We start from the raw sequence: 13629 nt of genomic DNA on the forward strand, positions 1-13629 counted from the left end.
TAGCTCATATCTCTTCCTTTCCTTCATACACATGTACATGTTTCTCCACCTCAGGAGTATCTATTCTGCCAGTTTTCCATGAAGATTGCCCCATAGCCTCAGTACTGGTTTAATTCCTGGAGCTTCTTTGCAGTGTTGATATAGGGTCAAAATCTGTGCAGGGCATTTTAGTGAGGCAGCTCTTCTGAAAACAGGTTTTGTGTCTTGCACCAGATTGACTTGAACATGTTTAAAATGAAGCAAGCTGGTATTGAGATGCTATGTGTGAGTGTAAGTAGCCTGACAATCATGCACTCACAGAGCCAGGATCTGGCTGTATTTAATAAAGCAATAATGATCCTGGCTTACATTTTATATTGCATCTTTATTGGATTCCAAGAGGAGCACAGAGCACTTTGTGCTATGAATGGCATAGCAATGCTATTTTATCCTGGATCAGCAGCTACTGGTGGGAGTGAGGAGCAACAACCAGAATATAACCCTCCCATACATGACAAGGAGACGAGGGAATGACAAGGAAAGAAGAGAAATATCTAACTAATGTGTAAGGAGATGATTTAATTATGGGCAAAATGCAATTTCCCAAATTGGAATGGGTCAGATTACGTGACCATTAGTATCTACATCTTCCAAAATATGCCAGGAAATGTTCTGAATATTGATGTGATAGCTCAAGCACTTCCTACCAGTGTCTGATGAAGGACAAAAATACCTGAACTGACTAAATTCATTCAGACCTCTCTCTTGCATGCTGAATTGAGCTGGGAGATGGCCAAATCTGTGGGGGGTAATATATTTGGCACATTCACAAGGAAAACATTTTCTATGGTGAAATAGGAGTATTCATATATGCAACAAGCCAGACTGTTTTCTTTCAATGATCTGTGTTAAGCATTGGAAATCCTCTAAGGTTCCTGACTACTGTCTCTAAGGATGCTGGGCATCCAAACTGACACCTTGCACACACTCATCCTTCAGCACAGACTTGCCTGCTGCCACCAAACTGTGTTGTCCGTGTGTTTCCCCTACCCCATGTCTGAAGACCTTGATCTGGCTTATCCTGCTCAAACTGCCCAGGTCAGCTGTTATCCACCAATGTCCCAGATCCTATAAATCACTTTCCACTAAATTTGGAGCGTCAAAAGTCAGAGAAGGTTACCTATGCTAACCTTGTGGGAGGATGTGTGGGCAGTGCCTGCAGTTGACTTCTGAGCACACCTGCAGATGTGGGATCCATAGAGAGGATTCCTGAGGGACCTAAATAAAGGAGAAATGTAATCTGTCAACAAGAGAGGGACTCAGGTTTTGGCCCCTGTACTCACAAAGGCAAATCTAGTGATCTGGCCTTTTATACCCTTGCATCTTTACTGCCACTTCCTTGCATCACCAAATGCGCTATTTGGAACATCCCATTATGCCATGGTGGGGACATCAGGGAAAGCTGGTGTGTCAACATTGACATTAGGTGACTTCTAACAACACTGCCTGCAATCACACAGTTTATCATGCCTGCACTAACAGCAACATTTTACTGGTGCACCTGTGTCAACACCACTCAGAATGAGTCACTCACCCTTGGTACATGTACGAATTACCTTTCACATTTAGTTTGTCAAGGAGGCATAGGTCACATCTGGCAGAGTTACTGAGTCAGTGCTCCAGGAATCTGAAACCACGACTCCCTCTACTGAATTCACTCACCCGCTTTTGTAAAAAATTCTATTTCCCCAATAAAAGCCTGTCAGCCGTAAGATTTAAAGATTTGAGCTTGAAGGGGCTATAATTATTTCTCTAGGGCTCTGCCGAGATTTCTGCAGCTTACACTTTCATTGTTCCCACATGACTTTGTATTTGTCATAATTTTTTCTAGAGCTGGTACAAGTTTTCATATTGTTCCATACAAACTGAAAATTGGAGATCAGACAGTATATGCGAACTGCGCTTTAAAACCTGACTATCGATAACAGAAACAAGCTGACTGAATGATTAATGCAACAATTTAAATGAGGTGTTTCATTGAAAAGCCACCTTTGCTGCTGGAGAGACAATACAATCTAATTTGTTTTCCAGCTAACTGCTTTGCTTGGTAGCATAGTGTTAACCCAGGTGATTTTTCTCTTTCTCTTACAGGACCTGAATGTTCCAGAAACTTTACTTCATCGAGTGGAGTGATAAAGTCCCCTGGATTCCCTGAAAAATATCCCAATAGCCTTGAATGCACTTATATTATCTTTGCACCAAAGATGTCAGAGATTATACTGGAATTTGAAAGCTTTGAGCTAGAACCTGATTCAAATACTCCAGGGGGAGCATTCTGTCGCTATGACCGATTGGAAATCTGGGATGGATTCCCTGATGGTAAGAGAAAAATGGGCTGTGGTATGCATAACCATTACTCCACTGTGGGCTGCAGAACGCTTACTCTCATTTTTTTTAATGTCATATTAGAGAAGTCCTTACTTGATTTAAGTGAAATGAGTTGAATTAGAGAGAAATGGGGAAAATGTTCTGTAAATTCATTCGGTAAAGAGTGTCGCAGTGAATGTGATTTGATTTTTTTTGATGAAATATGTTTCATTTTGAACGGTTGGCTTGGGGCAAACCTGTGTTTTTAGAGAGAATATGTGATGGACCTCCTATGGTAAAATAAATCAAATATGAACCATTGTAACAATCCCCAAGCTTTCACAGCTAACATATGAGTATTGTCCAGAAATTTCGAACAACTTACACAAACTGAACTTCACATAATAAACCTTTGGCATGTGGGAGAACCAGGTTAGAGACCAGCATTCAAACCAGAGAATTTCTTTTCCAGAGAAGACGTGATGTCCATACAATTAAAATCCTAGTGAATAAATGATTACCCAGGTCAATAAACTGTCACTGAGTTATACATTTGGGTGGCTTTGGTGACTGAGCACTGCAGGATTCCTCCCTTATAGTGCTGTGTCTTCCAGCACTATAAGCAAATCCAAAGGTTTTATCCTAATTTGTTAATTTATAAACTCTGATTAGTTGGACACGTGTGTCAGGGTGAATGTGTTGAGTACCCTTGTGGAACACTTCTCTGCCATCTCAGTAATTTTCCACTTAGTTGTTGACCACACTTGACCTTGTGCAAATTCACTAAGTGCATAGCTAGATAGTAGCTAAACCTATAGAGCCCGTGAACCCTCATTTTATGCTCCAGCCAGTCTCATACTCCTGTTTTACACTGAGACTGGTTATCAAAATGGCTGCATGATCACTTTAATTTTCTTATACAGCAATGGATCCACAAGATCCAAGTCCTCTCTAGGTAAGACAGCCCTGTACCAAGTCTCCAAGGACCTCAGCTCAATAAACTGCTGCTCCAGTCTAAAAGAGACTTTTCAAGCTGAATGCTTAACCTTTAGGGTGCTCAAAAAGCTATGTAAAACTGATGGTTCATGATGCCTGTTTCATTGTTTCTACGTATGGCATAAGCTAATAAAGAGAAGCATCTTGAAGCTGTCTGTTTTTCTTCTTAATTTTGTAGAAAAATTCAGCAATTGAAGATTTATGTTGTTTATGCTGGGCACTAATTACTGCTATTTCAGTTTTCCACTGGTGTGATAACCCATATTAATAACTATTTTCTTTGCTTTTGTGAACAGCAGTGGCAGTTGCTACAAACTGCTAGTCCTACATTAATATTTCATTTAAATGTCAATGTATAACTTAACAAACTTAGTTTAATAATGCATTTAAACTTGCCTATTTTCCTAGATAAATCCCCAATATAATTTTAATTAAAGCTTTTATTGATGCTGCAGTAAATAGGTATGTGCTTTTTAACATATACTTCGGTTTCCTTTTTGTTTTATGCTTAATGGGTTTATCATGGCTCTTTTCTATCCACTCTAACAAACAATGAAGAGCAAGCCATAACAGTAGCTGAAAGACTGTTTAGTATTTAATGCCTCAGTTAGGAAAACAGTATTGTAACACCACAATAATGAAGTCTGGAACATTTAATAATAGGTTTATTTGTATATAGGCCAAAACTGTCCATGCTGAATTCCTGTAGAACTTGCATTTAAACTGACATGTGAAAAGATGATCCAATCAATCAATTTATGTATAATATTATGAAAAAAAAGAAGTGTACTATTGTTAGTGTCAGAGGGTTTCTAAGTAGTAATTTCCCGGTTCAAGAAAGTGACTGAGCCACTCTGAAGAGCAATTAACAACAGGCATTTTCAGCCTTCCAATTCCCTCTCAAACCGTTTAAAGCCAAAATGCTCCCGACATCCAATAAGGGTGTTTGCATGTTTGTAAATTCAGCTGGATTTGTATACTAGAAAGAAATGTCTCCTTAGATACAAACTGTTGGAGGTTGCAGCAGTGGTAGGGAAATGTTTGATGCATGTAGGACAATATTTAGCCAGCAGTCAGTCTCTCTTGTTTAACTTAACACTACAAAGACAGAGAGGATGTGATTGCTTCTCAGTAAATGCATCACAGGATGAATCCCTGGGAGGGAGAAGGACTATTTCAACGAAGAGCAAAGCTGATACAGGAAACCACTGGTATGACCTGGCCATAAACTAAAGATAGAAATTAAAAGGTTCTAGATATCAAAAATAGAGTACCCAGATACTCTTGTACAGAAAATAAACAAACAAACAAATAAATAAATAAATGGATGAAAAGGAAGGCAAAATAGGTCTACTTGGCATCCATATGGAAGTAAAATATTACAGAATCACAGAATCTTAAGGGTTGGAAGAGACCTCGAAAGATCATGTAGTCCAACCCCCCTGCTAGAGCAGGACATCCTAGAGTAGGTCACAAAGGAACTTACCCAGGTGGGTTTTGAATGTCCCCAGAGAGGGAGACTCAATAACCCCTCTGGGCAGCCTGTTCCAGTGCTCCCTCACCCTCAGTGTGAAGAAATTTTTCCTTATATTTCTTTGGAATTTCTCACGTTCCAGCTTATACTCATTACCCTTTGTCCTATCACTGGACATCACTGAGAAGAGACAAGCCCCGTCCTCCTGACACCCACCCTTTACATATTTCTAAACATTAATGAGATCTAAATATTGAGATCGTAAACATTAATGAAATCAATAAGATTAGACAGTATGGTGGAGGTGCACCTAGGGTGACTCTTTCAGCCATTTGTTTGCTTCCCTTTAGTCCATGAAAAAGTATTCTGAAGCTACATCTACACTGTTAACTAAACCAGGGCCAAGGCATGATTGTGTGCACTTCTTAATGGCTGGCATACTCCCTTGCACAATTTCAGCCCATGTCAGTTTGCACTTTCCCAAGCACATTTTGTAGGACAGCAAAAGCCAGGGATCACTCCCAATAGGCGTGTTGGACATGGCCATTCTGCTGCAGAGGGAAGAGCCCTGTGGGAGTGAACTGTGTTACTCTTAGTCTGGTTCCAGAAAACAGTCCCTGGCCACTGGCTGCAGGTCTGGAGAGTGGGTGGTCACCGGCCTGGTATTCTGGTCAATAGGAGAATAGTGATATAGATATAGGTATAGATACAGATATAGATATAAGATTATATAGATAGATTAGATCTAGATCTCGATAGAGATAGAGATAGAGATAGAGATGATAGAGATAGAGATAGAGATAGAGATAGAGATAGAGATAGAGATAGATAGATAGATATAAAAAAGGAAGTTATTTTGCTTTATTATACTGCACTGCTGCTCACATGCCCAGTTATGTTACAGGTTAAAGTTGTCATTGCAATACACTGATACAAACATTAAATAGAAAGCCCCCTGGATATGCTGCTCTTACCCAACTCTGGAAATCAGGCATCAATATTTGAGCTAGGCCCTGTCAGTCAGAGAACAGCACCCCACTCTGATCTGTGTCAGATATCTACTTTAAGGTGCAGTTAAGGAACCTCTGGAGGGTCTTATTGACTGTACTGGGAACTATGGATCACTAACTCAGACATAAAGTTTAAGCACTTAAGTTAGGACAGATGAAACCCAAGGTAAGTGGAAAATGTCATCACTGTAGAATTTGATCAGCTACAGTCACTAGAGATCAGTGTTAAACGAATTTGCAGTTTTTTACAGTTACGTTTGCTTTTTTTCTTCCTCCCCCAAAAAATGAGTAATCAAAAAGAGAAGTGTTCTCTTGAACAAATTTTCACAGTGATGTTTAAAAAGATATGACAAAGTTGGTATGCTTCCATTTACAGTTTGTTTCTACATAACTGCCATTTTTCTGATGGAAAATAGTTTTCTGTTAGACAACTTGCCGACAGCTCTATCAGTCATTCACAAAGACGTTAATCCTGAAATGCTCTGTCACAATCATCAAGTTCTCAGCCTACCTGGTTGCCCTTTTAGTGAATTGAATCTGGCAAGTGCTGAAACAAGACTCATGTCTTGTTTCTGCAAAGTATGTGCTTCTCTTTGAAGCATGTGAGCAGTTAGATTGACTTTGAAAAAGAATTCACCAAGGACACTTAGGAGTCTGAAGTTAAACAGTGGTTTAAGTGTTTTGGTGGTTTAGAAGAGGAATAGTAGGCATTCAGGAATGCCTCAAAGGTGGAATTTTGTTTCTGCATAACTGCATGCCAAGGATACCTTTTGGTTTCTTCTTTAAAACAAAACAATAAGCAAAATAAGCCCCGTTGGAGAATATTTGGGAGCTACAGGTGCTTATTGCAAATATTGTGCAGAAAAGAGACTGTGGTTTGAAGGACATAGCAGTTGGAGTTAGAGCAGGATAATAAGTAGATCACAGAATAGAAATGTGTGATTTTGCATGAATATAATAGACACCAAAAATATCTTTGCCCGAGGCACTGATACACCTCAGTCAGCCTTGGCTGAGCACAGTCCATTGATGACTTTGAAGAAAAATGAAAACTCCCTTAAGTGATGAATTGCATATATTCATCATGCAGCTCTCTTTGAAGCTCTATAGACTGTCTACTAGAGGCTAAAAAGTAATTTAGAGAAGTTTACATATGGTTTGAGAACCACAGGCTAAGCATTGCTGCTTCAGTTGATACCAGAAGAGCTTCAACTGAATTACAGGGCAAAACGGAATGCCTTGTCCCGTTGTTAACATCAGTGCAAATGAAGGTTGCTACTAATCTAAATGTGTTTCTCCTCTGTTGTGGATGCTTTCTACACTCCTGTGAGAAGATAATAAGATATAGGAGTATACATAAGCTCTGTGTAGGTGACTACTGGACTGTGAGGATGGGATTCACTTTTCAGTTCTTTTCTCTTCAGCATCCTAAATTGTGTATAAATGCTTTGTCAATAACAGTCATACTGCTATGAAAATACTGTCCACAGCACACCAGCATACTTTTAAAGGCCAGTTTTAAAATTTAGCAGAGGGATTGGACTAGATGGTCTCTAGAGGTCTCTTCCAACACCTACCAGATTTCTTGGTTACCCCTCCAACTTTTAACCCAAAAGTTACTTAGTTTTCCACTATATCATACCATGCCAGTAGAAAGAGGAGCCAAGGTCTCAGAAATAGCTTCAGCATGGGCAGCCAAATCAAGTAGCTAGCTCACCAAAAATGCCTTTGTTCTGCAGGTAATATAGAAGTGTCCTTGAGTGAGGACATTTCATATCTGGAGTAGTCCTTCCTAGGGGATGCTGACAAAGCAACACAATGGTCTAAAGGTAGAGATTGCACAGAGCTTTCCAGGCCTAACGACTTTTCATCACCTGCTACCCTAAAATTCCCATTTCGATCTATATACAATCTACTATGAAAGCCCAAGGGTCATGAAGATGGTAGAAAAAAGCAGTAGCATAGTCAGCCTAAGCAGACAGTAGTGTCATCCACTAAATGATTGATCAGATGGTGTTTCCCACACCGCATTTATTTTATATGGTGACACCCGAAACATTCAATAATTTATTGTTGTTCAAAAGTTTTCAAGACTTGAATGGAAAAAAGGAGAACTTTGTGTTAAAACATAAGAATAAGAACCTCTATTTCATCCTGTTTTGCTCAGATCAATACTGTATTAGCTCAGTAGGCTAAGGTTTACATGTTGTGCAAAAAGAATTCAATATCTCTCTGTGTCACATTGCACAAGGTTTTGGCTCTTATATCTACATAGCTAGCAAAGGGAACAGTACTGTAATAGCAGGGCCAATTTGTAGAAGACTGAAACACAGAATCACTAAATATGTCTTAAAAATTATAAACCAGTGAGTCATGAGGAATCTTAAAGCCTGTCTGCTTTAAACAAAGTTCTCTTCTGTTTGTCATTTCAAAGAGGCTTCTCCGCAGGAAATGGGAGGAGGGAGGCTCAGAGTGCTATAAGATGGTGGCCTTATCCTCTTTATTTTCTTGCAGTTCAACATCAGCAGCTATAATGTTGAAAGCCAGCATGGGAAAGAGAAGGATCAGAGCTGTTTGCACACAGAAAATGAAAAAAAAAAACCCAACCAACCAAAAAAAAAAACCCCACGAGCAAACACCCTGCAGCAGTTGGAGTGGGGGCATTATTTTTTGGGTTTTAAAAAAGCTGCAAACTGTAGTGGTCTAAAACCATTTTCCTACTCCAAATAGTGAAATTGTAAAGCTTTAATGATTTCTAAGACAGGGAAGAACTCAACTCGTATCCTTGTATTCAACTTGTAGGGTGTTTCAGTCTGTCAATACTGCCTTGAACAACCCTGGTGGAAAAGGGTTGAACTGGCAGGTGTTTTAAATGCCATGGGATTGCCAAGGCAACTGAAGACTAACTATGGCCAGAATATGGATAGAAAAAGCACATGCTGGCAGCAAGAGCTGTAACATCTGAGCTCCCTCTTTCTGGCAATGATAGGGCCTTACAGAAATGTGTAGCTTACATAATAAAGTTATTCCAAGCTGGAACTGTTTTACTTGTTGGAAAATGCCAATAAATGACTACAAAATTATGTTAGCTGAGGATTTTCTTTGAACTGTGAATAATTGGGATATATAAACATTTTATATTTTAAACTGAAATTGAAATGGACTTCCTAGAGAAATGACAAGGTGCTAATTTAAGCCTGGAAAGACAGTGGTGTAAGCATTAGAGTGATGTCTTGTGATTATTTTTCATGATTGACTCCATTGATGGGTTTTAGCATTATCTTTTTTTATTGTTTGTAAGCACAGATGTACCACTATTCAACAGCCTAGGGACCTGTCTGTAGGGAATGCTCAAGTGCTAGAAGGCCACATATGTTGATTGTGAATTGAGTAGCTTAATTAAGGAAAAAGATGATCTCACTGAGCAGGAAATCCAGAAAAATATCAGAAACTGGTTTCTACATTATTAACACTGAGAGAGATCATGTATGTTTGTATCTGTGTGTTCTGTGACATGGAGATATACTTAAGAAATCCTTGCTCTTTTGAAAGGATCAAGGTTTTCCTCTTGAATTCTTTTACAGTATTCTTTAATATTGAGCATATGGGCAAAAGATCTATGAGGGTGTTCTGAAAGGTTAAATAAGAGGGAATAAAGAGTCATTGGTCATAGCCTCAATATGAATGCAAAAAATGTTTTTCCAAGTTCACTGTAAAACTAAGATTTTATCTGCAGTGTTGATCATAAAACCTTGAAGATATTGTTTGAACTTATGTTCCCAGAGCATCCTGTAGAGTGGATGGGCAAATCAGGCCATTCAGACGTCCTTGTCATAAATAGGTGCTTCAGTCACACTTTGGAAAGTACTTTTGGTGTTCTGTAGATGTAATTTTGTGCATCATTGCCCTCTTTGCACACTGTAAAGGATGCTTTTTGAAATCTTGGTGCTATATATTTTCAGAGGTTTATGAAGTGCCATCTGGAACATTTTAGAAGTAAGATTACTAGGGTAGGATAAGCAATTTATTGTTCACTGCTAAGTTATTGATGAGATTGCGATTTTGAACTGTTGTGGAGATTCACTATTTCCTGCTGAGGGACTCCCTTTAAGAGGCTATTGTGGCATCTATTGTTGTAGCTGAACTAGTAGTTTACTATTATATGCCTTCTCTTTGCAGTTGGCCCACACATAGGGCGTTACTGTGGACAGAACAACCCAGGACGTGTCCGGTCTTCAACAGGGATTCTTTCTATGGTATTTTACACTGACAGTGCAATAGCAAAAGAGGGATTCTCAGCAAACTACAGCGTGTCGCAGAGCAGTGTATCAGAAGGTCAGTGTTTATCTATCCTGCAGAGCTTCTTGGAAAAGCTTCTCTCTTATGTCTTCTTGCACACCAGGTGTTGCATGAAACTTTAAAGAAACCTCAAATAAATAAAAGGGTAGGAAAGGATTGGTTCTGGTTTGCTTTTTTCTTTCTTTCTTTTTTTCAAAAAAAAGGAACAGCTGCCCTTTGAAAAGCAGTGCAAGAAGCAGAATTCTTCTTATAGTTTTATTCTGCAGTATTGCCAGGAAGTCAGGATAATTATTGTGAAAAACTGTGCTGACCAAGGAAATAGAGGAATGCAGAGCAATTCAACACTTGCATTAAAACAATGAAACATGAACAATGAATGCATTGTCCAAAGCTGCCTTTTATTACATGGAATAAGCTTTGATGATCAATTTCTTGAATAAAAAGAACCCATTTAATATATGTGCTCTTGTTAAATCATTTTATAAGCTATCTAAGCTTTGTTCTCTGTCTCATATTTTTTTCCCACTTGCCTCATGCTTATCCTTTGGACAGAGAATGAAACAAAGTGAGGGGACACAGGAAAATAGTGGGCTGTGTTACACCACGTCCTTGCAGATTTCCTTGCTTTGCTCAAAGATAAAACACACACTTTAAATCAAACACTCTCATCTTTCGAAGATTTAATTTTCAGCAGATTCACTAAGATGTAGCTGTTTAGTTAAAGAAGAAACAAAAGAAAAATGAGTAAACTGAAATTATCCCTGTTATTCCCCACTGCTTCTCTGCCCCTTCCCTCTTTATTAGCTCTCTTGTACGTGCAGAGCCAAGAAGAGGGAATAGGACTTACCCACTCTCTGTGGGTAAGAAGGAAGCACCCTTCTTTGTCTCTCTCAGATTGTACCTCAAGATAGTTTGGCTTCTCCTTATGTGAGTGCTGCTCCTATCCCTTCATTAACTAGCACAGGTAACTTGAGACCCCATGTCCTTGCCCTCTTTTTAGATAATTTAATGTGACTTCCACTTACCATAACTTGTATTCTTTGAAGTAGCTTATGGCTCTCCTGATTCCAAGCAGAAGTTAATTTACTTTGAGTCTTACCCTAAGGTAGTTCAGCTTCAGTACTTCACACGAGGATCCTAATATGTTGAAGCAGCACAGAAATGGGGGCGAGTTGTACACCACAGGAAATGCAGTTTGGAAACAAGTCTGATTATTCGATTAGGGGGCACTCCGACTACAACTCCTGTAAGGAGTATCTCCCTGATAGCATTTCTGAATAGATGGGTTTGTATCCCAGATAAAAGATCTAAATGTGGATTTTTTTTCAGATTTTCATTGAAAAAATATAACTTTGCTTATTAAAGCTTATTTTTCCAACTCGTGGATTTTTAAACCTTCAGGTCAGCACTCAGGTCTCTGTTAGAGATAGGTCAGCTACAGAGAAAGGGGAATAGAAACAAGCATACTCAAATGTCTGGGCCTCTACTTCACACACTTATTTTACCTTAAACTGCTAATGAAGGACTGAATTATATTTATATATTATGAAGTCCCTGAACAGAAGCATAGGCCCATATTTTCTCCTGCCTTTGCAATGGGGTTACTAAACTTCAGACAGAGAAATGGATGCATGAGCACCTGAGTGTGAAGATCCATCTAAAGCCACTGGTGTCTCTTGCTTTAATGAGGGCTGGAGACTGTATTTTTGAAGAGTGAAAGAATAATTTAGTCTCCATGCCCTATCAGCCTTTGAACTGAATATAGTGGCTAGGGTGTCAATTGATTCTAAATTACCTAGGTAATTTTTGTGTCAACAAAAAAGATTGTATGGAGATAATCGACTCATTTAAAATACAGCACTGTACAGAAGAAGAGGTGGCAGTTCCCTTAGATCAATAATCTTCTGCTCTGATTCAAATTTTGTTGATCTGTTTCTTTTCAGCTTCCAGGGTCCAAAGAGAATGGCTATATAGTCATTATACAGTCATATGGTCTGCCTTTCCTGACTTTGTGCATAATTATGAGTTGAACATACGTTGTTTTATATTATGGATCCGTGCCTGTGCCACCCTAGAAAAGAGAATTCTATTGTCTTATACAGAAATGGCTACAATACGGGGCTAAAAATATTTGTATGGCATTATTACTGTAGGAATTGCCATGGCAACTCGAATGACAGTATTAAGAATGACACCATAAGCCCAGTACTGCCTCACTTAAAGTTGCTAAAGAATTCAAAGTCACATAAAAATAAATTCTTTAGATATTCATATTCAAAGCAGGAAAACGTTCTCATTATTCAGTCTAAATCAAAAAGCTGACCATAATAATGATGGTAATTTATTTTTCTTCAGATTTCCAGTGCATGGAACCACTAGGTATGGAGTCAGGAGAAATTCACTCTGATCAAATCACTGTCTCCTCCCAGTACAGCGCTATCTGGTCTTCAGAAAGGTCTCGGCTAAATTACCCTGAGAATGGATGGACCCCAGGGGAAGATTCTACCAGAGAATGGATACAGGTAAAAAGATATCGTTTTAAAGATATTATTAATAATACTCTGTGGGGTTTATTGAATGTGGAGGATGAAAAAGGAAGAAGAAAAAGACACAGTAAAGTACTTCTGTGTAATCAAAGGATCATTGCAAGTGAATAGCTCACATTCCCTATTAGACACACAAAAAAAGACTGACCCCCAAAGGTATCAAAAAAAAAAGGAAAGGTCAGGAAGATTAATTCTTCTGCTTCCCATGTCTATTGTTTTTTCAGTCTTCTGGGCACAAATAACAGAGATTTTGGTTTAGTGGAAAAGTCAATATTAGTTTAACATGCACTTAAAGTGGAATGTCCCAGTAAACTGAGCATGTGCTATGTCTCTAGCTGATTACGGTTAAGTATTAATATGGCATGGTGTTTTTGTGCACTCACATTTCACCTCAGAAGACCTATGTCCCTACTAGAATATGTAACACATGAAATGAGTTCAGCAGTCTCTGTCTAGTAACTATTCTTCCACATACTTGAACACAACATTCATTAACAAAATTGACTGCCTCTGTTCTGCTCCATTAATACACAAGAAACTGTGCAAACATTTGTCGCCACAGAGTGACTCCTTGAGTTCAGACTCCTTGAGTTCAGTCAGTCTACTTGGGCTTGTTTTTTGCTACTTCTTATCAGGTCCATAGCTTAATAGTGCATGAATGACTGTATAATGAATTACTGTATAGAAATCATCTCTTTCTATATCTATACAATCAGGCAAGGTGAAAAAACCTCACTGATTTGTCTCAACTGTAGGTTGACTTACTCTTCTTAGTTGTAACCTAGATTTTATTTCTGTTGGCAAAAGCTAAGAGAAAGATTTGAGCATATTAGATCAATATTACTAAAGTTGAAAACTTGTTCATGTATTTGAAACATTCCTCCTGCTTCTGTTGTTTTCTATAGGAAATTGCTAACTGACATATAAAAACAATGCCTTATTAGGCGTCTATATGAAT

At 38.6% G+C, this 13629-nt stretch overlaps 1 protein-coding gene across 5 annotated transcripts in view; it reads left to right on the plus strand.

Annotated features, from left to right (window-relative positions):
* NRP1 (neuropilin 1) overlaps positions 1-13629 on the plus strand; it is a 115276-nt gene that overhangs the window by 50080 nt on the left and 51567 nt on the right. For all 5 annotated transcript variants that reach the window (XM_061996171.1, XM_061996167.1, XM_061996168.1 and 2 more), the window contains exons 5-7: positions 2131-2358; positions 10006-10161; positions 12481-12647. In XM_061996171.1, the coding sequence (XP_061852155.1) occupies positions 2131-2358; positions 10006-10161; positions 12481-12647 (551 nt within the window). The remainder of the gene's footprint in view (positions 1-2130; positions 2359-10005; positions 10162-12480; positions 12648-13629) is intronic.

The sequence above is a fragment of the Colius striatus genome, chromosome 5 (assembly GCF_028858725.1).
Source record: "Colius striatus isolate bColStr4 chromosome 5, bColStr4.1.hap1, whole genome shotgun sequence".
In the NCBI taxonomy this organism is placed as follows: domain Eukaryota; kingdom Metazoa; phylum Chordata; class Aves; order Coliiformes; family Coliidae; genus Colius; species Colius striatus.